Source organism: Bison bison, unplaced genomic scaffold (assembly GCF_000754665.1).
Source record: "Bison bison bison isolate TAMUID 2011002044 unplaced genomic scaffold, Bison_UMD1.0 scf7180017863821, whole genome shotgun sequence".
Classification (NCBI taxonomy): Eukaryota; Metazoa; Chordata; class Mammalia; order Artiodactyla; family Bovidae; genus Bison; species Bison bison.
The window spans coordinates 115,168-140,084 of record NW_011494393.1 but is presented as its reverse complement, the minus strand read 5'-3'; the positions used below and the strand labels follow the sequence as shown (position 1 = coordinate 140,084).

At 37.5% G+C, this 24,917-nt stretch overlaps 1 protein-coding gene across 1 annotated transcript; it reads left to right on the top strand.

Annotated features, from left to right (window-relative positions):
* Window positions 1-6,840: 6,840 nt before the first annotated feature.
* Window positions 6,841-8,268, top strand: MKRN3 (makorin ring finger protein 3). Its single transcript, XM_010833639.1, has one exon. It carries the CDS (start codon window positions 6,841-6,843, stop codon window positions 8,266-8,268), a length of 1,428 nt encoding a protein of 475 aa, XP_010831941.1.
* The last annotated feature ends 16,649 nt before the right edge of the window (window positions 8,269-24,917 follow it).

The following is a 24,917-nucleotide window of genomic DNA, read 5'->3' as shown; positions in this document are numbered from 1 at the left end:
CTATTCATACTTTCCATTTACTTCCACTTTAGTTATGATAATTTATTTACCAGGAAGCTTAAAATTTGAACTATATTTTTATATTGAATGGCCTAATGTTCATGATACAATCTTATGATCTTTTTAAGTATGTATGAACAATAGAGATATCACAGTTTTTCATTCTTGATATTGGTTAGTTGAGAAATCTCCATTTTATCTTTTCAGTGAAGCATACTAGAGGTTTATCTAAATTATTTAACTTATTAAAGAACAAGCCTCTGTCTATTCTCCTTGTTATACATTTGCTTTCTTTTATTAATTTCTGTTCTTATTTTTGTCATTTCTTTACATATGTATTCCTTCTGCTAAATTTGTTGTCAATTTTGTAATATAATGTACATTTGTAAGGGCTTCCCAAGTGGCTCAGTGAAAAATAATCTACCTGCCAATGCAGGAGACACAGGAGAAGCAAGTTTCATCCCTGGATCAGGAAGATGCCCTGGAGGAGGAAATGGCAACCCACTCCAGTATTCTTGCCTGGAGAATTCCATGGACAGATGAGCCTGGTGGGCTATAGTCCATGGCGTCACAGTCAGACATGACTAACTAAGCCCACACATACATTTGTAATTATCCAAATTTAACGATTGTATCAGAAAAAATTACTTTCTTATTTTCTAATATATTTATTTCAATCTACAAAATTTTCTCCAAGTATTGCTTTCCACCCAGCATACAAACTTTTATATAACACTTCATTATTAATCAAATAATAATATTTTCTGATTCCTTCTGTAATTGTTTTCATTGACAAGTGGGTGATTTAGAAATGTATTTATTAATATCCTGACATATAAATGATTTTTCTAGCTGTATTTTATTATTGATTTCTGATTCAATTTCAGTCTGGGCTTAGAAAATATGTTCTGAATTATTTCAAGCCTTTGAAATTGTTGAGACATCTTTTAGGCCCAATATGTAAATTTTAATAAGTGTTCGATGTATAATTTTCACTGACAAGATTTGGTCAGCAGTATTAATAGTGTATAAAAACCTATCAACTTGCTGTTTTGTTTTTTTTTTTTTTTTCCCTCCTTGGCTTATTCAATCAATTACATCCTCATCCTCTAGTGGCCAGAAATATGCACTTTATGTTTCTTGTGGGAAATGAACATTGTCTGGTCAGCTGGGCATGATTGCTTGTAATTCTCCTTAATAACAGCATAAACGTTTTGGAGGATGAAAGAAACAGGGCAAAGAACATAGGAAACTAAATATGTATTTTTATGTTTTAAAATATTAAAAAAAAAACACTCCTTCTTCAAGAAACAAAGATTCAGATTAATTCTGTTTCCCCCTCCCTACGGTGGCAGTGTGCAGGTCCAAGTGCACACCTGGCATAATATCTATGTCCCCCTCTAAAGAGGAGAAGGCAGCAGGACTCCAACATCATTATATGACATTCCTGCCCCACCTCTGCCTTCATCTTCTTTTCCCTACCACTTGGAAACAAAGTCTTATCTTTCTTTATGAGTGTATTTAAGGCTAAATGTTGTACTTCAATGCATGGCCTTAGGTGTATTCTAAGTGTTTATACCTGTCATATTTTGAATATTATTCAGTTGAAATATTTTTCTGTTTTTGTGTAAGTTCTTCTATAACTCATAGGTGATTTAGGTTCTTTAATGCTCTCTCTCAATTTTTTTCCTTGAATTCTCACCATATTAGCTATTTTCTAAGTATTTCAAGCAATTACTTCTTATACTTAACTAGTTTTTATCATTGTTCTATATGTAAATATCAGCTTTATTAAGTGTTTAATCTAGGTTATGACTAGAAATTAAAATTTAAGTATGTTTTAAGCCTTTAAAATAAATGAATACAAATAAATTCTGCTAACCACACTACAATATGCACATAGCAGAATTCTTGGCACTTGCAGAAAAACATTTAGAATTTTTCTTGAAATTTCAGTGTTTGATTACAATACAGATAGTTCCATGTAATTTTAATAATCAGAGAAGTTTTGTGATACTATATTTGAATGGCTTTAAAATGATTAACACCTTTAAATTAGAAAGACATCTTTGAGTAACTTTTGTGTTTCTGGTTACTTGTTATCTAGTTGTTCAGGCATGGTGACTAGACTCTTCATAACAGCCCACCCTCACTCAGAATGAGTGAGAGAATGCCTGTCCCAAGCAGACTCCCATACAATTATTAATACAAGTGATTTGGGAACCAAACATGCTGCACAAATGTACCTACAACTGAAATTCCCTTTTTGATAATATATTTAATTGTGCTCAGCTTTAAAGTTCAACTTATTTTACAGCTTTCTTAAGGTGTACAAAAACAAACAACTGCACATAATTAATGTATGCAATTTGGTGAACTGTAGAAAACTCTTTGTAAATTTCAAAATAAAAATCAATTTTTTCATCAGTATAAGAAAACAAATACTTATCCCCTACCTCTTCTGTACCGGGAACCTGCAGGGATTATTCCAGTTTCCAGACAGCAGAAAGTGGAGACTGACACAGTTGCTCCAGTTACAGTATCCTTTGGGAGAATCTAAATTACCAAATAATTTTATCTCAAAAATTATTCTTGTAAACACTGTTCCAATAATTTTATAATAATTATTTCATTTAATACTCACAGCAAACCTGGGAGCTGATTGCTCTTATTATGATGATAGTTGTTGTTTACTAGATGAGATAAAAGAGTGTTTAATTTGCCCAAGATAAATTTTTAGAGAGCACTGCATTCCAGATTTGAACCCCTAATGTCTGATATTTAATCTTCCTTCCCTGCACCCTACAGTAGTGCCTAAATGTTGGACCTGAAGTAGGTGTGTGCTGGAGGAAACTGCTTGGAAACAGTGCTGCTGCTGCTACTGCTGCTGCTAAGTCACTTCAGTTGTGTCTGACTCTGTGCAACCCCATGGACAGCAGCCCATTAGGCTCCTCTGTCCCTGGGATTCTCCAGGCAAGAATACTGGAGTGGGTTGCCATTTCCTTCTCCAATGCATGAAAGTAAAAAGTGAAAGTGAAGTTGCTCAGTCATGTCTGACTCTTAGTGACTCCATGGACTGCAGCCTACCAGGCTCCTCCATCCATGGATTTTCCAGGAAAGAGTACTGGAGTGGGGTGCCATTGGAAACAATGCATGTCCTTTAAATATGGGCATATGAGCCATGTGGGGCTGGGCCCAAGGCCTGGGATGTTTAAAATAAAACACTGTGGGAGTCTCCAGTTCTCTTCTCCCCATGGCCACAGCCCACTTCAGAACTAGTCTCTTGCCTATCAGGCTCATGTTACACTGCCTGGAATATGCCTCAGCATTGTAGTGCTATCAGCAACCTTACATTTATCAATTTGCTCCCTGGTGACTGGGTGCTCAGCCCAGCCTGCTTAGGTGGAAGGCTACTTCCCTTCATTCCAGTTGGACACTTCGACACTCATCATCCAGGAGATATCCTGCTGCCCTGCACATTGCTGTGTGCACAAATTGGTCTCAGTCACATTCCAGACCTGGATGCCCTCAGTGGTGTTTTGGGGAAAGAGGGCTCAGCTGAGCCAAATAATTGGAGATAGGATTAGATATGTATTTTCAGAGACTATGTGAAAGCAACATCAGTGCTTACATTAAAAAAAAAAATCAGGATAAGTTTTTGAAATATGATGGTTAGATAAAATTCTATGAGAAGAGAGATTTGACTAGTATGGAAAATATTAGATTATTTCTCTCAACACACACTGCCTAGAGTTTGTAGTTATTCAGTCTTAGATAACATTTAAAATCATGGGGTATGATTTTAGTTTCTAATAGTGCATAAGGAATATCTCATTCTAAAATGAGAAGATGTGGTTCATGGTGAAAGGACGAGACACAAACACTTTTGCGAGTCACACAGGAGGGGATCTGAAAGCAGACACTGTCCCATGCCAGCTGTACAGCTGGGCAGGTTAGAAGATACTGCCTTTTCTCCATTTCCTTATGTTTCAGGAGTAAATAAAGTAAATGTTGCTCAGTTGTGTCTGACTCTTTGCTACCCCATGGACTGTAGCCTACCAGGTTCCTCCAACCATGGGATTTTCCAGGAAAGAATACTGGAGTGGGTTGCCATTTCCTTCTCCAGGAGATCTTCCCAACCCAGGGATCAAATCCAGGTCTCCCGCATTGTAGGCAGATGCTTTACTGTCTGAGCCACCGGGGAAGTCATGTTTGAGGACAAGGAAGATCAAATACCATCTGGAACTGAGCTACCACTCACCTGAATTTCAGGTGATTAAGAGCCATATGCATTAATGATTACCATACAGAACAACACATATGAAGTCATCATAAAACACTACTTTGAGTAGTGCTAATCTATAAAAAGTAAAAAAGTCAAATAAATATAATTTAGACATGGTGCTGAGAACATACTACCATTAAACATGTAATAGATTTATATTTAGGATTTTTTATGTTTGTGAATTTGTGGACAACCCAAAAGCTGTGTTTCAAGTCATTTTCTGTGAAAATTTGGAGGGTTGTCAAAGGAATAATCAATATCCAACATATTTATAGAGAAAAAGAGTGAAAGTGAGCCAAACATTGAAAGAGTTATCATCCTAAACACAAAATTCAACATAAAGGAGATAAATATAAATTCACCAAGATTTCCTAGATTCATAATGCAGTAACATCATTCTTACATAATTTATCTGAAATTATTGAGCCTTCTACTGCATGATCAGACTATCCTTCAATTTCTTTTTGTTTTCATAAATAAAATGATTTTAATTTTAGTACTTTAATTCCTAGGATAATTAGCTTTGAGTGTTATAAATATTATGAATTCTAAATATCTAAATATCATTGATTATATGCATGTATATATATATAATATACATATAAATATAAATTCAAATTATTTTGTTTTATTGCACTCTTATTCATGGTCCTTGGTAAATCCTCTTAAGTATAATAGTTTATCAGTAAATTATTCTTAATTTTCTGCTGTCCATGAATCATTTCTTTGCAATTCTAACATTTATTATTTCTTTGCTTACCTTACTGGTGTGGACAAGACTTGTAATAATAGCACATATAGACTTTTTACTTTTCTGTAGATGGAAACTTCAAAAAATTTCATTTATGGAGTTATTTTAAAATAAATATTTATCTAACAGATCAATATTTATATTCCTTACTTCAGGTCCTGTCATTTTTGTTAATAAATGTTTTTTTAGAAATATGACCATTCCACATTTTAAAATTTAATAACTAACTTTTCTTATGATATCCTTATATAATTTTTAATACCTGTTATTAATGTACTGATACCACTTTTTATATTTCTGATCTTGGTTATTTTAGCCTTCTTCACTTCAGGTTCAAGAATCTTTTCAAAGGAGTTTGATTAATTCCCCCTACTTCATATTTGTTTTACTTTAATTAATTTATGATTTTAATTAATTTATGTTTATGATTTACTTCAATCTAATTTCTGTGCTATATTCATATTTTCTCAAATTTTAAAATAAAAATTTGGACATAAAATTTCCTCTGAGAAACTTGTTTTAGCAAACAAAATCTAATACTATGTAAAATGATAATCATACCACAAAAGGCTTATTCTTGAGGAAAAAAAGGGTAAGTTAAACATTGAAAAATCTATCTGTAAATAATCACAATAAAATAAAAAAGAGAAAAATAACATGATCATCTCTTTAAAAGTACAGAAACCTACATGATAAAATTCAGTATACATCAACACTTTATATTTATAACTACTTTGTTTACTAATCTAATAATATGTATGTGCAAAATGACAGCTCATGAAATTAAAAACCACCACATGGGCAGAAGGGTAGAGGATTTACCATGAAAGGCTGGCCCAGCACAATACCGTACAAAACTGGGTGTAATAAAGAAACAGAAACAAAGAGCCACTGTGAATTAAATCAGAAAGAGGGGGGCAGGGGAAGCCAGGGTCACAACGGGGACAGAGGCTTATTAAGCCAGCATCAGGACCAGCGAGGTCTGAGGTTTCTGCACAAAGGCAGGGAAAGGCTGGAAACCACAATAACCTAACCCAGCTGAAAGGCACTAAAGCAGCCTCAGACCAGAGGTCTGCTCATGCCTCACTAGCGAAAAGCCTTTCCAACCTAAGCCTGTAAGAATTACCAGAAAACAAAGAGCAGAAGAAAAGAGCTCTTGTCAACACAACTAAATGAATAAAGCTTCCAGAAGCAACAGTTAAGGTACTCAGAATGAAAAATAATTAAAACAAAAACAGATCCACATAGACATAAAATGAAGTGAACAAAGCATTTATAAAATTCATGTGTGATATGGTTCAGAAACAAGATGAATTTTACACAGTGGGAAATTTAAAAAGGCATGATTACGATGTTTTCAATAGATACGTATGAAAAACCAATGAAATGAATGCGTCCGAACGAACACTGGAAAGGATTGATTTAAAACCTCAAAGGGCTGTGATTTCTTCCCTCAGAGGAGCCGCGGGAGGGCGAGGGGCTGCACGCCGCAGAGCAGGGACGGCGAGGCGGACACCGAGGCCGGATGTGAACAAAAGAGAATGCCGGTCACAATTCCAGCCGGACCGACCGTGCGCCGACCCAGTGGAGGACTGACGTTGCCGCCACAGGAAGTCTCTGCTGCGCCTGCTCAGAGAAGGAAGTAGGAACACAGGCACAGGAAGTAGGGACTGGGGGAGCGGGAAAACAGACGCACAGCTCCAAAGGAGAAGTCCCGGAGCTGGATCGTGGCCTCCGGGCCTCAAGCCCGAAAGGAAGACACACCGGGGAAGTTCCGGTACCATTCTGGGGACTAAAAGCTGCCATGGAAGAGCCTGCAGCTCCCAAAGAACCCCACGAGGCAGCCGGGGCCTCTGGGGGTGCCCAGGCAGCAGGGGAAGGTGCTCCACGGCCCACCGTCCCGGTGCGCCCTGTCTCTCGGTGGTCCTCGGCTCCAGGCCCATCCCCGTTCCGCCCGTCACGTCTGAGGCCTGCCCAAGCCTCATGGGGAGGGGCCGGGCCCAGCTGGCTGCAGAGCCGGAGCACTGGCAGCTGGACAAAGCAAGTCGTCTGCAGGTATTATCTTCATGGGCTGTGCAAGGAGGGGGAGAAGTGCCGATACTCCCACGACCTCTCGGGCAGGCAGGCGGCCGGGGAGGGCCCTGGCTCGCAGCCCCAGGCCTCTGCAGACAGCGGCCCTAGCACGGCTGCGCACATGGAGCCCCTGCAAGTGGCGGAAGCCCCCCCTGCTGCTTCCTCACGCTCCTTGCCTGTGATTGGCTCAGCTGGTGAAAGGGGTTTGTTTGAAGCCACGACAGACAATGCAGGCCTTGAAGCTGCTGGAGGAGCAGGTGTAGAAGGCTGGGAGAATGCCGTTGAATTTGTTCCTGGGCAACCCTACCGGGGCCGCATGGTCCCTTCTGTTTCCGAGGCTCCTGTGCAGAGCTCGATGATTGAGAGGGAACAGATTGTCTTGGGCATGGGGAGGCAGCTTTGCCGTGATGCTATCGCGGGGCAGTGCTTTCGTGGGCAGAGCTGTATTTATCTCCATGGAGATATATGTGATATGTGTGGGCTGCCAGTCTTGCACCCCTTGGATGGTGCCCAGAGGGCAGACCATGTAAAGGCCTGCATTGAAGCACACGAAAAGAATATGGAGCTCTCTTTTGCCGTGCAGCGCAGTGCGGACAAAGTGTGTGGCATCTGCATGGAGGTTGTCTATGAGAAAGCCAACCGGAATGATTGCCGCTTTGGCATCCTCTCCAGCTGCAACCACACCTACTGTCTTAAGTGTATCCGCAGGTGGAGAAGTGCCAGACAATTTGGGAGCAGAGTTATCAAGTCCTGCCCTCAGTGCAGGGTCATGTCCACCTTTGTCATTCCCAGTGAGTTCTGGGTGGAGGAGGAAGAAGAGAAGCAGAAACTTATTCAGCAGTACTTGGAGGCTTTGAGTCACAAGACCTGCAGGTATTTTGTTCGAGGCAGGGTCTGCCCATTTGGAGAGAACTGTTTTTACAAACATGTGTATCCTGAGGGCCAGGGAGAGGAGCCTCAGCGGCAGGGTGCTGAGGCGTCTGGTACTTGCCATTGGGAACCTTTGGAGCCTCTGCAGGTGGGAGAGGGCAACATGCCCTTTAAAAGCAGTAGAAAAGAGCTTGTCATGCTTTGGCTGGCCAATCTGTTGTGTAAGTGTTTTCACCAGGAGCTATGCGCTTCCCTTCACAGAGGTCTGGTGGGACTTACCTCATTGTGAGCCGGAAGAATATTGCACTTTGAATCTGTGGCATTCTGCTGTGGCATGTTGTCTGGTGTGCTGAGGCTCTGTCATCTGCTCTTGTCTGTGTTTTGTTTATAGACACATCTGTCACTTCCAGGGGCTGCTGAAACCATTTGTATAGAAACATCCATCTGTTTTCTTGACCATTCCCATTTCTGGTCCCCCAGGATTATGGTGTTTCACTGTGTTAAAAAGTAACAAAACATCCTTAAAGTTATTGTTTGGTGAAATTAATATGACTGTCAGTTTATGGTTTATTTTGTCATCTGTTTTTAACAGGATTGACTCAGTTCTAGTCTAGTGTTTACAGAATTTCCACTCATTTTGAAGCCCCTCAAGAATAAATGTGACAGGGTGAAGGGAGAAGTCTAAACTGAACCAGGAGCTTTTTGCTGCTTCAGTCTTAAGAAATGGACCCTCGTGGGGCTTTATGGTTCAGCTTCAGCATCTCTGTTGTTTACATGTCTGTTCCCTCCCCCATTCCCCTTCAAGTGCACTCTTAACTTGTGGTTACCTTGTGGTTTTATGTTTTACTTGACCAGAACCAGGTGCATATGTTTACATGTTTTTATCCTATTTAACTTGATGTGAAATCATTTATATTTGGAAGTATATATGTAAGAATTATATATACATGCATATTAATGTGTATGAAAGTTATGCATTTGAAAATATATATTTAAGGTGTATACTATAATTTTTATTTAATAAAATAAATACTGAGCTGGAAGCTGAAAGATTGATAGGATTGCTGTTGTGTGAGTGTGAGGTATGTAAATTATTTTTCTGTCCCTTTCACAGGTTTCAGTGATTAGCATCTAATGAAAACAGCTATTTCAGTGGCTGTATCTAAATGTAGCAGACACAGATCTTAAAGAATTTACAGAATATGACACTGGTAATTACTGTGATGCCATTAATAGCTTGCTGCTATGTGAGTTCCCATGCAGTTTAGCCACTGTATCATTATTATTTAAAACAACAGTCTTTGACTCAGATACACAGTTCTTTGTATTCAGTATTTTGTGTCATCCAAAGACATACCAGAGTAAGTGCTTTTGACAGAAATTTTTGGCATAAAAGTGATAAGATTCTAAAAATTAAAGTAGAATAATAAACATTTTCAAATAAGTCATAATGCAATAATGGAAAGACAATAAATGGAATATAGAAAGTAATGAAAACTGAATAGATAGTAAGTTGGAAAGTTAATAATGCCAATACACCATAACTGTATTAAGTGGAAGTATTTTAAAATCTGAAGATTAGCAGACATAATTAAAATGAAAATGAAACTATATGTTGTTAACTATATACTACATACAGTAGAAGAATACATAAACATTATAAGGATGAAAAACTAATCAGAGGTGTTATAACTCTTTTGAGCATAGAGTTCATTATTAAAGATTAATACACAACTGGAGATACATAAAGTATATAAACATGAAATTATAATTTACCAAGAAGATAAACTATTCCAATTTTCTGTTTAGTATCATAGTATTAGATAAGCAAATAAATTATTGATAAGCTACAAAGTCTTGGTAAACAATTTGAATACTTCTCAATAACTGAACAAGCAAAGAAAGAAACAATGTGGGTTAAATAGCACAGTTTTAACAGTTTACCTAGTTGACATGTATAAAATGCTGTGTATCAACTGCAGAAAGCTATCCCCCTGCCTAACATAGCTGAAAGTATCCTGGGGACCTGAGTCACAGGGGTGGCAGAATTCCCCAACTGTTTAACAAAGACAGGACAAATTTGAAGAGTTTATACTCTTCAAAACAGTAATTTAATTCTCAGAACCACCTTATGAGGTACTGGCTATAATTTTTATCACCATCATGATGAGATGAATAAGAGAGAGAGATGTTAAATTACTTGCCTATATAGCTCTGACCTGTAGGCATAAATAAGTGGAACAGCAGCAAATGAACCTCAGGTAGTATATTTCCAGATCATAGGCACCATGCTGCTTCTTGTCCCACATTTATGACTGAGAGCAGGTGGACACACTTAATATAGCTACTGGAAACACATGTGCAATATTTATATGTGGAGTCTCATAAACTGCCTGGTGGGACAGAGGTGAGAATAAGTGAGCTACAGAATGTTGGAGTTCTGGAGCTTTATCTGTGGGCTGCAGACCCAGTATTTCTTAGTTCACCACTCAGAATGTGCCTCAGCTGCCTGTATTCATAAACTGCCTCTTTCTTATTACATGATTCCTGATTTTGTGGGTGAATATCTCAGCCTATTTCACTGAGGTCTTTGCCATATTCCTTCCCTCTTGATCATTGTTGTCCAAGTAATTCCTCAGTCAAGAGGCCCTTGATGCCTGGTTATTACCAGCACCTAGGGTGAGTGATTCTAAAATGTAAATCCAAATATATTTCCACCTTCTAGGCTGTCCTAGTCATTCAGGGGAAAGGGGACTTAGATGACCAAGCAGCCAAAGAATGGGACCAGATGGAGCAGTCTCAAAGACAGAACTAACCCCAGGGGCTCAAAACATGAGCTCTGTGTGGTGACTGTGCTGTCAAGGAGGACACTTTAAGCCAAGCACAAAAAAATTTGAAAAGTTTGCCCTAATATGCACTATCTAATGTTGTGAAATATCACATTTTGTTCAAATATTTTAAACCCAAATAATTATATAAAGTGATCTTTATATAGCATGTGAGAAGGGTCTGTAGAACATAATATGGTTTGGGAGAAAAAGGATGATTGTAATCCCGACTGCATCTTACCATCCCTGCATTCAGGAGCAAGTTATTTAAACTTCCTATACCTCAGTTTCTTTATATGAAAAATGGGTATAACACCATATATTTTTATAGATTGTTGTGAATGTCAAGTGTAATCTGGACAATGCTTAGGACATAGGTGGTATTTTAAAAATAACGTGTATGAAAGTGACATTTGTGTACTTGTGAACCTGAGAAAAGCTTGCACAAGAATTAAAACACCACCAAGTTTTTCTCTTTGATCATCTTTGTAATTTGTCTTAAGGTAACATTATTTTTAAATGATTTTCTTAGAAAATGGTACATTAACTTTATATTCATAATTTCAAAAAGACCAAGTAATATTTTTAGCAAATGTCACTCAGTTGAAACCAAAAATGTGCTAGTCAATTCCTAAAAATATAACAAAAATTATGTTATTTCTGACTGATACCTACATGAGGAAAATAAGAAATAAGATTTTTTTTTAATGAGATTCCCTGTTCCTCATCAGCTCATTCAGGAAGAGATCAAATAACAGGGATATCACCAGGACTGAAGCTGGGTGAAGTGTCCTGAGGGTCTGCCCATAAGGACAAATGAACCACCCCTGCTGCAGTTAGGAACAAAGGAGCCCTTTGCCATACAAAGGTTTGCTCTGTGAGTGATTCAGAGTGTATGCTGTTCCCTCCTCCAGGAGATTCATGGATTCAGCCTCTGGGGCTTGTAGCATACAGAGTGTCATTCTGACCACACAAAGAATGCCTGGGTGAAGCAGATCTGATTTTCTTATGCTCCATTTGTTTAAGTTTGGTGGATGTAAAGACTTAATGAAATGAATATGCTAAAAATGTATCTCATACTCAGTGACTTAAAGGGAAAGATTTCTAATTCATATGTGATACCTATAGGTGTTCCATTTTTCACTTTTGCAAATATTTCAGGGGTGTGATTTCTGTTTCCACAGCAAATGCTGAACTACAACCTAAGTGTCAAATGAAGTTGAGGTGGGGATGAAAAAAGGGGTACTTGGAAAATAACCCAAAACTGGTAAAAAGAAATAAATTAACACATGTTAGAATTTTTGCCATGAAAAATATTGCATATCACATTTTCTAGAGTTGATCACTAACAAAAATAACTGGCTATGTATTAGATCACAATGAAACTGTCAATTAAATTGAAAAATTAGTAGTACAGGCAGTGGTCTCTGATTCAAGACAAGAAAATAAACCACTACTTCTGCTGCTTCTGCTAAGTCACTTCAGTGATGTCCAACTCTTAGCGACCCCCTGGACTGCAGCCTACCAGGCTTCTCTGTCCATGGGATTTTCCAGGCAAGAGTACTGGAGTGGGGTACCACTGGCTACTCTGAAACCACTACTATATAGAGATTTTTAAAATACCTCTCTCAAAAATAATTTGATGAAAGAATAAATTCAAAATCATCTAGAATGGCAGAATAAGATAATGAAAATGTATGTATACTATAATCTATGGAATAGTGCTGAATCTGCACTCAGAGTAAAAATAATGTTAAATACTAATATAAAATGTCTAGAAATACAGTTTACATAATTGATTAGGTATCCAGATCTGTAAGTTTTAAGGAAACTACAACATTTATATGCACACACACACACTGGTAAGCAGAAGGAATTAAGAATGATTAAAGCAAAAAAATAAAATGCAAATATATAAGCTGTTTTTTTTTTTTAAGAAAAATCAATAAACAGATAAACCATTAATGTAATAAAAAAATAAAGGAGGAAGTGCAATTAAACAAAATAGGAAACTATGAATAGGACATACTCAGAGAAAAGCATACACCAAAGAAATAGGAAATAAACCCTTGTTACACCAAGACAGATTCACCTGGAAATGTGATAGGACTTTAAAATTTTCAGCGTGATTTTCCAAACATCAATCTAAGAAACAAATCAAACCAGAACAATTACTAATGAAAAGTTAAAATTTCAGGAATGTACTTATGCCCTGGACTGCCCCAAAAGACATTTGTCCCAGAAATTTACGAAAACCTTTAAATACATTGCAATGTTATATACACCACTCCAAAGAAGAGAAGAAAAAGATTTAGTTAGCTTGTGAGTGACACCTAACATTGATATCAGAATGTTTCTAATATAGTATAACACAGAGTTAACTAGAGCCCAGTCTCATTTTCATTTGTGAATATTGATGCCAAAATAATCTCAAATGAAAAACTGACAAACAAGCAAAACTAGCACAGCAGAAGAAGAGTACATCAGGAAAGAATAGGTTATTTTCCAAAAAAAAAAAAGAAAAGGATGGTAGAATATTAAAAAATGTTTGATCTTAATGTAGCAAAATACATAATTATTTGGACATCTTATATCTGGAAAAACACTAAATTCAAGTTCTATATAATTTTATATAAATGTGTGAGATGTGTTATCTATATATGTATATGTACATGTATATAGTATACATCTATAAGATTTTTAATGCACAGTCACAAAACACATGACTAAAGGAAGCAAATGAGTTAAAAATATTAAATAATGGAAGAAATTAATATATTAAATATTATGATTGATTCGATTTATTTAAAAATATGTAAAATAGGTACACCATTATCTAACTTAAGAAAATGAGGGAAAAAACAGCAACAAAATGCAAATATGGAGTTGGACACACACTCAATTCATAGGAATTCACCACAAAGAGAAGTTCTATTAAACATACAAAAGAACATTACTCAAACAGATACCAATTAATTGCAGAACTTGAAAGAAGTTGATAAATTTTAGGCTCATGTAATTAATTACACATTGACTACACAAAATATAATCTAATATTTAATATGAGTAAATTATTTCACAGAATGCAATTTTACAAAAAAAATAGTGATTTTCATAAAACCTTTAAAGAACAAGTATTTCAGTACTATTTTACATAATTTGGAAACCATTATCAAATGGAAAATGGAAATTAAGACCTCTTATGTGGTTTTATTTTGTTCTGTTATTTTTTTCAGCTTTTCTTAGATACAATTGACAAAATTGTGTAGGTTTAAGATGTGAAATATATGATTTGATATATGTATATGTGGCACCCCTCACATAGTTAACAATTTGTGTGTGTATGTGATGAGAACTTTTTAAATCTACTGTTTCAGTGACTTTACAATATACAGTACCTCAATTATTAACTAGTCACCATGCCGTACATTAAATCCCTGGAACCTGTCTTATAATTGGAAATGTGTACTCTGACCACCTTCACCTATTTCCCCCATTTTACTCCGCTACCCTAGCAGCCACTGATCTGCTCCCTGTTTCTCTGAGTTCATTTTTTTTAGATTCCAGCTATAAATGGTATAGCATTTGTCTTCTCTGTCTGATTTATTTCACATAGCATAATGCCTCGAGAATTATCCACATTGTAGCAAATGTAGGATTTATTTACTGTTTATGGCTATATGATATTCCATTGTATGATGCATAATTTATGCCAAAGTATAATCATGATACTGTATACACACATACATTTTCATACAAATGATTAAATGATTTATTGAAATATGGTTTATTTGTGAAAATTATCATGTACCTGATGTAATGTGTAAATATATTGGTAATAGCCAGAATAAAGTTATTTCAGCATTTTCATTCTTTTAACAAAGGAAGTAACCATAAAATTGTCTCCTCTGATCAAGCAAAAACAAGTAGATCCCCTATCTGTACTGCCAGTCAGGTTTATATTGAGAATCAGTACATGGAATGCAAAATGAAACAATTGAGGCATATAAAATTTCAAATAAGGATGTAAATTTATCTTTCTGAGATAATATATTTCATGTTGAAAATCCAAAACTATCTGAAAAATTTCAGAAAAAACTCTGTAAGAGGCTAAGAAAAATTAATGGAAGTTTCATATATAAAATATAGAAAACTTAATGGAGACTTTTTTATGGAGATTATAAAGTGTATAGAAATAAGCAAAAATAAGTTTGGAAAAGCTGCAAAATTAAGCACTTTGATAAGGTAATTATTCTTAAAGAATACTTGAAGAAGTGAAAATGTATACCACGGAATTTGATAGGGAAGTTCAACATATTATTGTGTTAGTTCTTTAAGTTCGTTTACATACTTGACAAAATCCTAATAAATTACTCCTTTCAACTGACTTTTTGCCCACTCCATTCATATGTTGATCCTCAACGTGGTGGTATTTAGAGCTGTTGGCTTTCAGAGGTAATTTGGTGTTGAGAGTGGAGCCCTCATGAATGGGATACGTGATTTAATAAGAAGAGACATAAGAGAGATGGTTTCTCTCTCTCCACCATATAAAGATATAGCTAGAAGGTTCAGTTCAGTTCAGTTCAGTTGCTCAATCGTGTCCACTCTTTGCCCCCATGAATCGAGCATGCCAGGCCTCCCTGTCCATCACCAACTCCCAGAGTTCACTCAGACTCACATCCATTGAGTCAGTGATGCCACCCAGCCATCTCATCCTCTGTCGTCCCTTTCTCCTCCTGCCCCCAATCCCTCCCAGCATCACAGTCTTTTCCAATGAGTCAACTCTTCGCATGAGGTGGCCAAAGTACTGGAGTTTCAGCTTTAGCATCATTCCTTCCAAAGAAATCCCAGAGCTGATCTCCTTCAGAATGGACTGGTTGGATCTCCTTGCAGTCCAAGGGACTCTCAAGAGTCTTCTCCAACACCACAGTTCAAAAGCATCAATTCTTCGATGCTCAGCCTTCTTCACAATCCAACTCTCACATCCATACATGACCACAGGAAAAACCATAGCCTTGACTAGACGGACCTTTGTTGGCAAAGTAATGTCTCTGCTTTTGAATATGCTATCTAGGTTGGTCATAACTTTCCTTCCAAGGAGTAAGCGTCTTTTAATTTCATGGCTGCAGTCACCATCTGCAGTGATTTTGGAGCCCCCCAAAATAAAGTATGACACTGTTTCCACTGTTTCCCCATCTAGGTGGCCATCTTCAAAAAAGGAAAAGGGCCTCACTAAAAACCCGACCATGCTGGCAGCTCGACTTCAGCCTCCAGAACTATGAGAAATAAAGGCTGTTTTTATGTCACCTAGTCTGTGGCATTCTGCTGTAGTAGCCTGAACTGGAAAAGACAGAAATGAATAATGAGAAGTAGGTGCTTCTCTCACATCTACCTAAAAATGTGGAAGTAGTTTTGGAACTAGTAATAGGTCGAGGCTGGAAGAGTCATGAGGTGCCTGCTGGAAAGATTGAGATTGCTATGGAGTCTTCTGTTAATATAAGTAACTGGTGAAGGCTCAGAAAGGAAGATAGAGAGATGTAGGGAATTGCTGTTGTTCATTCAGTAAGTTATGGCTAGGTCTTTGTGACTCCATGGACTTCAGCACACCAGACTTACCTGTCTTTCACTATCTCCTGGAGTTTTCTCAGATTCATATTCATTGAGTTGGTGATGCTATCTAACCATTTCATCCTCTGCCATCCTCTTATCCTTTTGCCTTCAATCTTTCCCAGCATCAGTCTTTTCCAATGAGTTGGCTCTTAGCATCAGGTGACCAGAGTATTCAAGACTCAATTTCAGCATCAGTCCTTATACATACACACACACAAAATCATATACAGAATATTGGTAGAAATTAGGATGGTAATGGATATTCTGATGAGATTTCAGGCATAAAAGGGAATATGTTATTGGACAACATAGAAAATATGACCCTCGTTGCAAAATGGCAAATAGAACTTGTGAGCAGTGAAATGGAAAATGGACATTTAGGTGCAAAGATTTGTTACCAAAGTGCTGAAGAAGCAGCTTGGTTCTTCCTAACTGTTTGGACAGAGAAAAATGAAGACCAAATTGATAGGAAAAGGGAAATAGAACATACAGATTTGGGGAATTCTCAGTCTGTACATATTACAACAATAATAATAATGAAGTGTGTTCAGAAGAGCAAATTCATGGTGTGGCAGCTGAACATGTTGATGAGATTAGTGCAGGTGTGAACTGTGGCCCTAACCAGCCACCCCAGTAGGAACCCTCTCAGTTTGAACTTAAGGGGGCAGAAATGAGACCGAATGAAGGCTGTCAGACTTCTTGGATTTGAGAGATCAAGACCATAAGAGCTGTTTGGCTCTGAACATGCTCTGTTCTTCAAGATAGGAGAAGATGATTCCAAATGCTATTTAGAAATCATCAAGGCCACCTCAATTCCAACAGGCACAAACAGATTAAGACAAGTAAAATAGATCATGTATAGCTTAAGTAAGTAAATACATACATGCATAAATCTACTGTGAAGGTTCATATGAAAGGGTAAAAAAAAAAAAAAAAAAACGGTAGGGCTTGAATATTTTAGAACTGAAAAATAAGCATCCATTGAACCCTTTCAGATCCCATAGCATAGATATGCCATCAGTGTGAAAAATGAGGTTGGCACTTTAATTGTGAGATCAAAAATATATATTAAAAAGGTCCAGAAATGGACACAGATACATATGGGAATTGAATTTATGAAAAAAGTTTAAAAGAAAAATAACCTGAGTTATTCAATAAAACTTATTAGATAAACTCAGGAGTCATCTTGAAAACTGATACATGGACTCCGAATACCATACTTTACATACAGTATAAATTCTACTTCCATCAAAGTTTCAAATATAAGCTTGAAACCAAAATTTACAGTAACGACATAGGATGTTTTTCTTTTAAAGTCCTGTAGTCCAAAATGCCTTTCTATGACATGATTGACAGAAGCCTTAAAGAAAATTTTGAAAATAGCTGTAGCAAATGTGAGGAGCTTATTATGTTCCAGTTTCTTTTCTAAGATATCTTACATCCAAAGATGTAAGTCCTAATATTATCCCCTTGTAGGGAGGTTGAGAGATATGCCAAGGCTTATCCTCTCACCATTGCACTGCCTCACAATGTGACTACTTTGAAATGAGCCTTACAAGTATCATATGAGTTAAACGAGAAGACAGTATCAACATACCAAAAAAACAAAATCATAAAACAGGGCAGCAGGTTATTGCAATACATGATAAAGTGATCCAATAAAACAAAAGGCAAACAATATAATGAAGAAATTAATAAAAGTATGATGAAACCTTGCACAGAAAAAAATGCCAATAGATTTAAAGATAGTAAAAAGATGTCAAACATCGCTAATAATAATGCTTATTAGAACTGCATGGAGTTTCAGTTTTCTCCTTTCAATTTGGCAAATAACCAGACGTCTGAAAGAACCTCAGATGGCAACTGGGGAAGCAGGCACCTCCCCAAATATTGTTTTGGAGTATAACTGGTACAGTTTCCATAGAGGAATACTTGATACTCTCAAATCATGAACTCGCATACACATGCTTCTTGACCAGTCATTTTATTGGTATTTATTTAAGTGAGACTTACGTGTATATTTTACATGTATGAAATAATTCAAAAACCAGGATATTAAATGTGGGCTTTATTATAACAGTATAAGATTAAAAATACCTAGATAAATCCAACAGTAGGCAACTGGTTAAAAATAGCTGAGACATACAGTGGAACATTATAAAGTCACATTTAGAAAGTGAAGAAAAAAAAACAAGGAAATTTACATGGGCTGATATGGAAACATATGGTGGTAAGTAGGAATTAAATGTGCAGAAGTTTGTGAAATTATATCACTTGTTTGTAAAGGCAGTTCAGTTTAGTTCAGTTTAGTTCAGTCGCTCAGCCATGTCCAACTCTTTGTGACCCCATGAATCACAGCATGCCAGGCCTCCCTGTCCATCACCAACTCCTGGAGTCCACCCAAACCCATGTCCATTGAGTCCGTGATGCCATCCAACCATCTATTCCTCTGGCTTACCCTTCTCCTCCTGCCCTCAATCTTTCCCAGCATTAGGGGCTTTTCAAATGAGTCAGCTCTTCACATCAGGTGGCCAAAGTATTGGAGTTTCAGCTTCAAAATCAATCCTACCAATGAACATCCAGGACTGATCTCCTTTAGGGTGGACTGGTTGGATCTCCTTGCAGTCCAAGGGAATCTCAAGAGTCTTCTCCAACACCACAGTTCAAAAGCATCAATTCTTCAGTGCTCAGCTTTCTTTATAGTCCAACTCTCACATCCATACATGACCACTGGAAAAACCGTAGCCTTGACTAGACAGGCCTTTGTTGACAAAGTAATGTCTCTGCTTTTGAATATGCTATCTAGGTTGGTCATAACTTTCCTTCCAAGGAGTAAGCATCTTTTAATTTCATGGGTTCAGTCACCATCTGCAGTGATTTTGGAGCCCAGAAAAATATAGTCAGCCACTATTTCCACTGTTTCCCCATCTATTTGCCATGAAGTGATGGGGCCAGATGCCATGATCTTAGTTTTCTGAATGTTGTGCTTTAAGCTAACTTTTTCACTCTCCTCTTCCACTTTCATCACGAGACTTTTTAGTTCTTCTTCACTTTCTGCCATAAGGGTGGTGTCATCTGCATATCTTGATATTTCTCCTGGCAATCTTGATTCCAGCTTGTGCTTCCTCCAGCCCAGCGTTTCTCATGATGTACTCTGCATATAAGTTAAATAAGCAGGGTGACAGTATACAGCCTTGACGTACTCCTTTTCCTATTTGGAACCAGTCTGTTGTTCCATGTCCAGTTCTAATTGTTGCTTCCTGACCTGCATACAGATTTTCCAAGAGGCAGGTCAGTAATAATTATATAAACACTCTTTGTCTATATATATAGTTATATTTGGTATCTTTGCTTATGTGCATAAAAACCTCCTGACAAGTCATTTTTTAATAAAAGAATATATGTCTTTTTTATTAAAAAAAAAGATTGTATCTGTAGATGTACATACATATACATGCATGCATGTTCAATATAAGTAAATACACATACAGGAGAAAATATGTATATGTGTGTGTGTGTATATATATATATATAATAAATGTAGATCTGAAAATTGAATCAGTAGTTAGTACATTTGGTTCACTTATGATTGTGGGTTGTGTGAAGAAAAGCTGCAAATATATAAAGGTTGATTAGACTCCATGAGAAAAATCATTTAAAAAGCTTCAGCCAAATACAGCACACTGTCACTGTAAGGACCCATGAGTCGCTATTATCATTAGTCACTGTGGCAATAGAGATGACTCCTGAGATCCCACAGATGTAGATACGCATTCATGGTAGGGCTTGGTAGTGGTGCTTTTGTCATGTGACAATTCAAATTGTGACCCAGATGCACAGGTCTTTATACTCAATATTCTCCTGTTGTTCAGTCACTAAGTCATGTCCGACTGACTCTTTAAGATCCCATGAACTGCAGCATGCCAGGCTTCTCTGCACTTCACTATCTCCCTGAGCTTGGTCAAATTCATGTCAGTTGAGTCAATGATGCCATCCAACCATCTCATCCTCTGTCACTCCATTCTCCTCTTGCCCTCAATTTTTCCTAGCATCAGGGTCTTTTCCAATGAGTCCATTCTTCACATCAGGTAGCCAATGTATTGGAGCTTCAGCTTCAGCATCAGTCCTTCCAATGAATATTTGGGGTTAATTTCTTTTATGTTTGACTGCTTTGATCTCCTTGCTGTCCAAGGGAGTCTCAAGAGTCTTCTCTAGCACCACAGTTTGAAAGAATCAATTCTTTGGCTCTCAGCCTTCATTATGGTCCAACTCTCACATCCGTAGATGGTTACTGGAAAACCATAGCAAAGTGATGTCTCTGTTTTTTAATATGCTATCAAGGTTTGTAATAGCTTTTCTTGCAAGAGTAAACATCATTTAACTTCATGGCTGCAGTCATCACTCACAGTGATTTGGGAGCCCAAGAAAATAAGTATGTCACTATTTTCATTTTTTTCCCATCTACTTGCCATGAAGTGATGGGACTGGATGCCATGATCTTAGTTTTTTTAATATTGAGTTTTAAGCAAGTTTTTCATCAAGAGGCTTTTTTAGTTTCTCTTCACTTTCTGCCACTAGGGTGGTGTCATCTGCATATCTGAGGTTATTGATATTTCTCCCGGCAATCTTGATTCCAGCTTGTTCCTCATCCAGCCCAGCATTTTGCAAGATGTGCTTTGTGTATAAGTTAAATAAGTAGGGTGGCCACATACAGTCTTGATGTACTCCTTTTCCAATTTGGAACCAGTCTGCTGTTCCATGTCTGGTTCTAACTGTTGCTTCTTGACCTATATACAGGTTTCTCAGGAGGCAGGTAAGGTGATCTTGTATTCCTATCTCTTGAAGAATTTTCCAGTTTGTTGTGCTCCACACCGTCAATGGCTTTAGTGTAGTCAGTGAAGCAGAAATAGATTTTTTTTTTTCTGGAATCCTTTTGCATTTTTTATCATCCAGTGGATATTGGTAATTTGATTTCTGGTTTATTTGCCTTTTTTAAATCCAGCTTGTACATCTCTCCATTCACATATTGTTTAACCTAACTTGAAGGATTTTGAGCATTATCTTGCTAGCATGTGAAAAGAGGGCAATTGTGTGGTAGTTTGAACTACCTTTGTCATTGCCCTTCTTGGGGATGAAAACTTATCTTTTCCACTCCTGTGGCCACTGCTGAGTTTTCCAAATTTGCTGGCATATTGAGTGCAGCACTTTAACAGTATCATCTTTTAGGGTTAGAAATAGCTCAGCTGGAGTTCCATCACTTTCACTAGCTTTGTTCGTAGTAATGTTTCCTAAGGCCCACTTGACTTCACACTCCAGAAAACTAACCAAAATGATCACATGGATTACAACTTTGTGTAACTCAATGAAACTATGAGCCATCCCGTGTAGAGCCACCCAAGATGGATGGCTCATGGTGGAGAGTTCAGTGGTCCACTGAAGAAGGGAATGGCTAACCACTTCAGCATTCTTGCCTTGAAAACATGATGAGCCGTATGTGAAGGCAAAATTGGCATGGAAAAAGAAGAATACAAATAATATATTTATAAGAAGATAAGAAAAAAGAGAAAATTGGCATAGAATAAGCAAAAAAGTAGAAAATAAACAGAAATATTGGAAATTAACAAATAATCCAAAAGAAAGATTTTCTAGATTTATATAAAAATTAATTTAAAGGCAAAAGTGTTAGTAGAATAGGTGATAAAATTTCAGTGCATCATGAAGTTAAAAGCAGATAAAATTTATATTCGTGTGATTACATAGCCTCAGAAAATGCAAAGACAAAAGGATGAATAGGGGAAACCCAGGAATCCACAAACTTAGTAGAATTTTTAATACATCCTAATCAGTCCTCATTTTAAAAGAAATAAGGATAAATTAGATTTACATAACACTATGAACACTGTATACTTAACTTCTCAGGTTTAGGATCCTGCAGTCATAAAAATTTCTTGTGGTATGGATAGCAGATAAAAAAAGGAAGATGCCTGGCCAGATGCCTTGATGCAGAAAACTTTGCACGATCTGTCTTTCTTTATAAAATATATATACCACGAATAAGTTTTTACCATGTAGTAGGCAAAGTGAAAATGGCGTCTGTAAGTGTGATCTAATTCTTATGACAACACCCAGAGTAGTATGCTAATAATCTTTCTGATATCTAGAGAATATAATGCTAATTATGGGTAAGTTAAATAGATTGCCCACTGTCAGGACCACATCCATAAAGTTGTGGGGAAAGGATTTGAACCTGGATTATCTTATTCCAATTGGCCTCTCCCATTCTGTCTACGTATTGATCTGGAATGTGAGTGTGTGTGTGCGGATGGGATTGGCTCCTACATAAAACTAATTGGAGAAAAGCACATACCCTTTCACTGTAAATGGACAAACCTCAAAGGCAAGGGCAAGCATCCCTGAATTTCTGGGAATAAAAATAACTCCAGATCTTATCTTTCCGTCTCATCTGCCTCTGAACAAGGGGCTAGTTCTTCCACTATCTGGGTTCTGTCTAGTTTCTTGGATTTTATGTTCTCTTTGCTGTGCTTCTTTGTTTCCTGCAGCAGTGATTCAGACTCCTTGCCTATGGCTTTCTGTATTTCTTCCATATCACACCTTCCAAAATTATATCGCCCAAATAGTTAACAAGGGATGGTAATCTTGGTCCTTTGAGAAGCAGGCACCAAAACAAAATTAAGTGTGCACAGATTTTATTGGAGGTAAATTCTCATGAGAAAAGTTAGGGAGAGGTCCAGAAAGGTGGGAAAACATTTCATACAAAGTCTGGCTGCAGGTGACAGAGAGAGAGGAGGATGGTAGAGTGGAAGCATCCTGATCTGATCTGCACTCTAGTGGAGTCTCAATATGTCCATCCAGGAGTCCTCAAGCCACAACCAGCCATCACCAGTTTCCCCCATCTCTCAGAAATTGTCCCCGTCACATTCCCTTACTAACTGGGAGCAGCACATGGGAAGCATGGTTTTGACATAAACACAGTCATGGATTTCAGAGCACAGCTTTTGGGGCCCTTGGTTGGTTAAAATCCCTGTAGTTGGAAGGATTTCCAAGTACCTGTTGAAGGAGCCAGATCTTTAACTGTCCACCTGTGCTGCAATACCTGATGATGGACATTCAATCCTATGAGGTGCTCATTATTGTTATATCCATAAATATTTTTTTAATTGAAGTGCTGTTGATTTACAATGTTATGTTAGTTTCAGGTGTATAGGAACATGATTCACTTATATTTTTCATTATCTTTTCTATTGTAGGTTGTTAAGAGATATTGAGTATAGTTCATTGTGTATGTCTTTGTTGTTTACCTATTTTATATATACCAATGTATATATGTTAACTCCAAACTCCTAATTTATTACCCCATCCCTCCCGACCCCCACTTACCCCTGTGGTAACTGTAACTTTGTTTCTTGTGTCTGCAAAAGGCACTCTTTCTTTTTTCATTTTTGTATATTTTTAAATTAATTTATTTATTTTGGTAAGAGGCTAATTACTGTACAATATTGTAGTGGTTTTTACCATACATTGAATCAGCCATGAGTGTACATGTGTCCCTCATCCTGAAACCCCACCCACCTCCCTCCCTATCCCATCCCTCAGGGTCATCCCAGTTCATTGGCTTTGAATGCCCTGTTTCTTACATTGAACTTTGACTGCAGGTCTATTTCACATACAGTAATATAAAGCTCAACATTCAGAAAACTAAGATCATGGCATTTGGTCCCATCACTTCATGGGAAGTAGATGGGGAAACAGTGAAAACAGTGTCAGACTTTATTTTTGGGTGCTGAAAAATTACTGCAGATGGTGATTGCAGCCATGAAATTAAAAGATGCTTACTCCTTGGAAGGAAAGTTATGACAAATCTAGATAGCTTATTTAAAAAGCAGAGACATTACTTTGCCAACAAAGGTCTGTCTAGTCAAGGCTATGGTTTTTTCAGTGGTCATGTATGGATGTGAGAGTTGGACTGTGAAGAAAGCTGAGCACCGAAGAATTGATGCTTTTGAACTGTGGTGTTGGAGAAGACTCTTGAGAGTCCCTTGGATTGCAAGGAGATCCAACCAGTCCGTTCTAAAGGAGATCAGTCCTGGGTGTTGTATGGAAGGACCGATGCTAAAGCTGAAACTCCAATATGTTGGCCATCTGATACGAAGAGCTGACTCATTGGAAAAGACTCTGATGCTGGGAAGGATTGGGGCAGGAGGAGAAGGGGATGACAGTGGATGAGATGGCTGGATGGCATCACCGACTTGATGCACATGAGTTTGAGTGAACTCCAGGAGTTGGTGATGGACAGGGAGGCCTGGCATGCTGCGATTCATGGGGTCGCAAACAGTCGGACATGACTGAGTGACTGAACTGTACTGAACTGAACCGAATATAAGTTTTTCAGTGCTATTCTTTAAATCATCCCACCCTCGCCTTCTCTCACAGAGTCCAAAACACTATCCTATACATCTGTGTCTCTTTTGATGTCTCACAT

What these genes read in the sequence shown, in the direction of transcription:
- MKRN3 (XM_010833639.1), top strand. Translation starts at nt 6,841, where the DNA reads ATGGAAGAGCCTGCAGCTCCCAAAGAACCCCACGAGGCAGCCGGGGCC.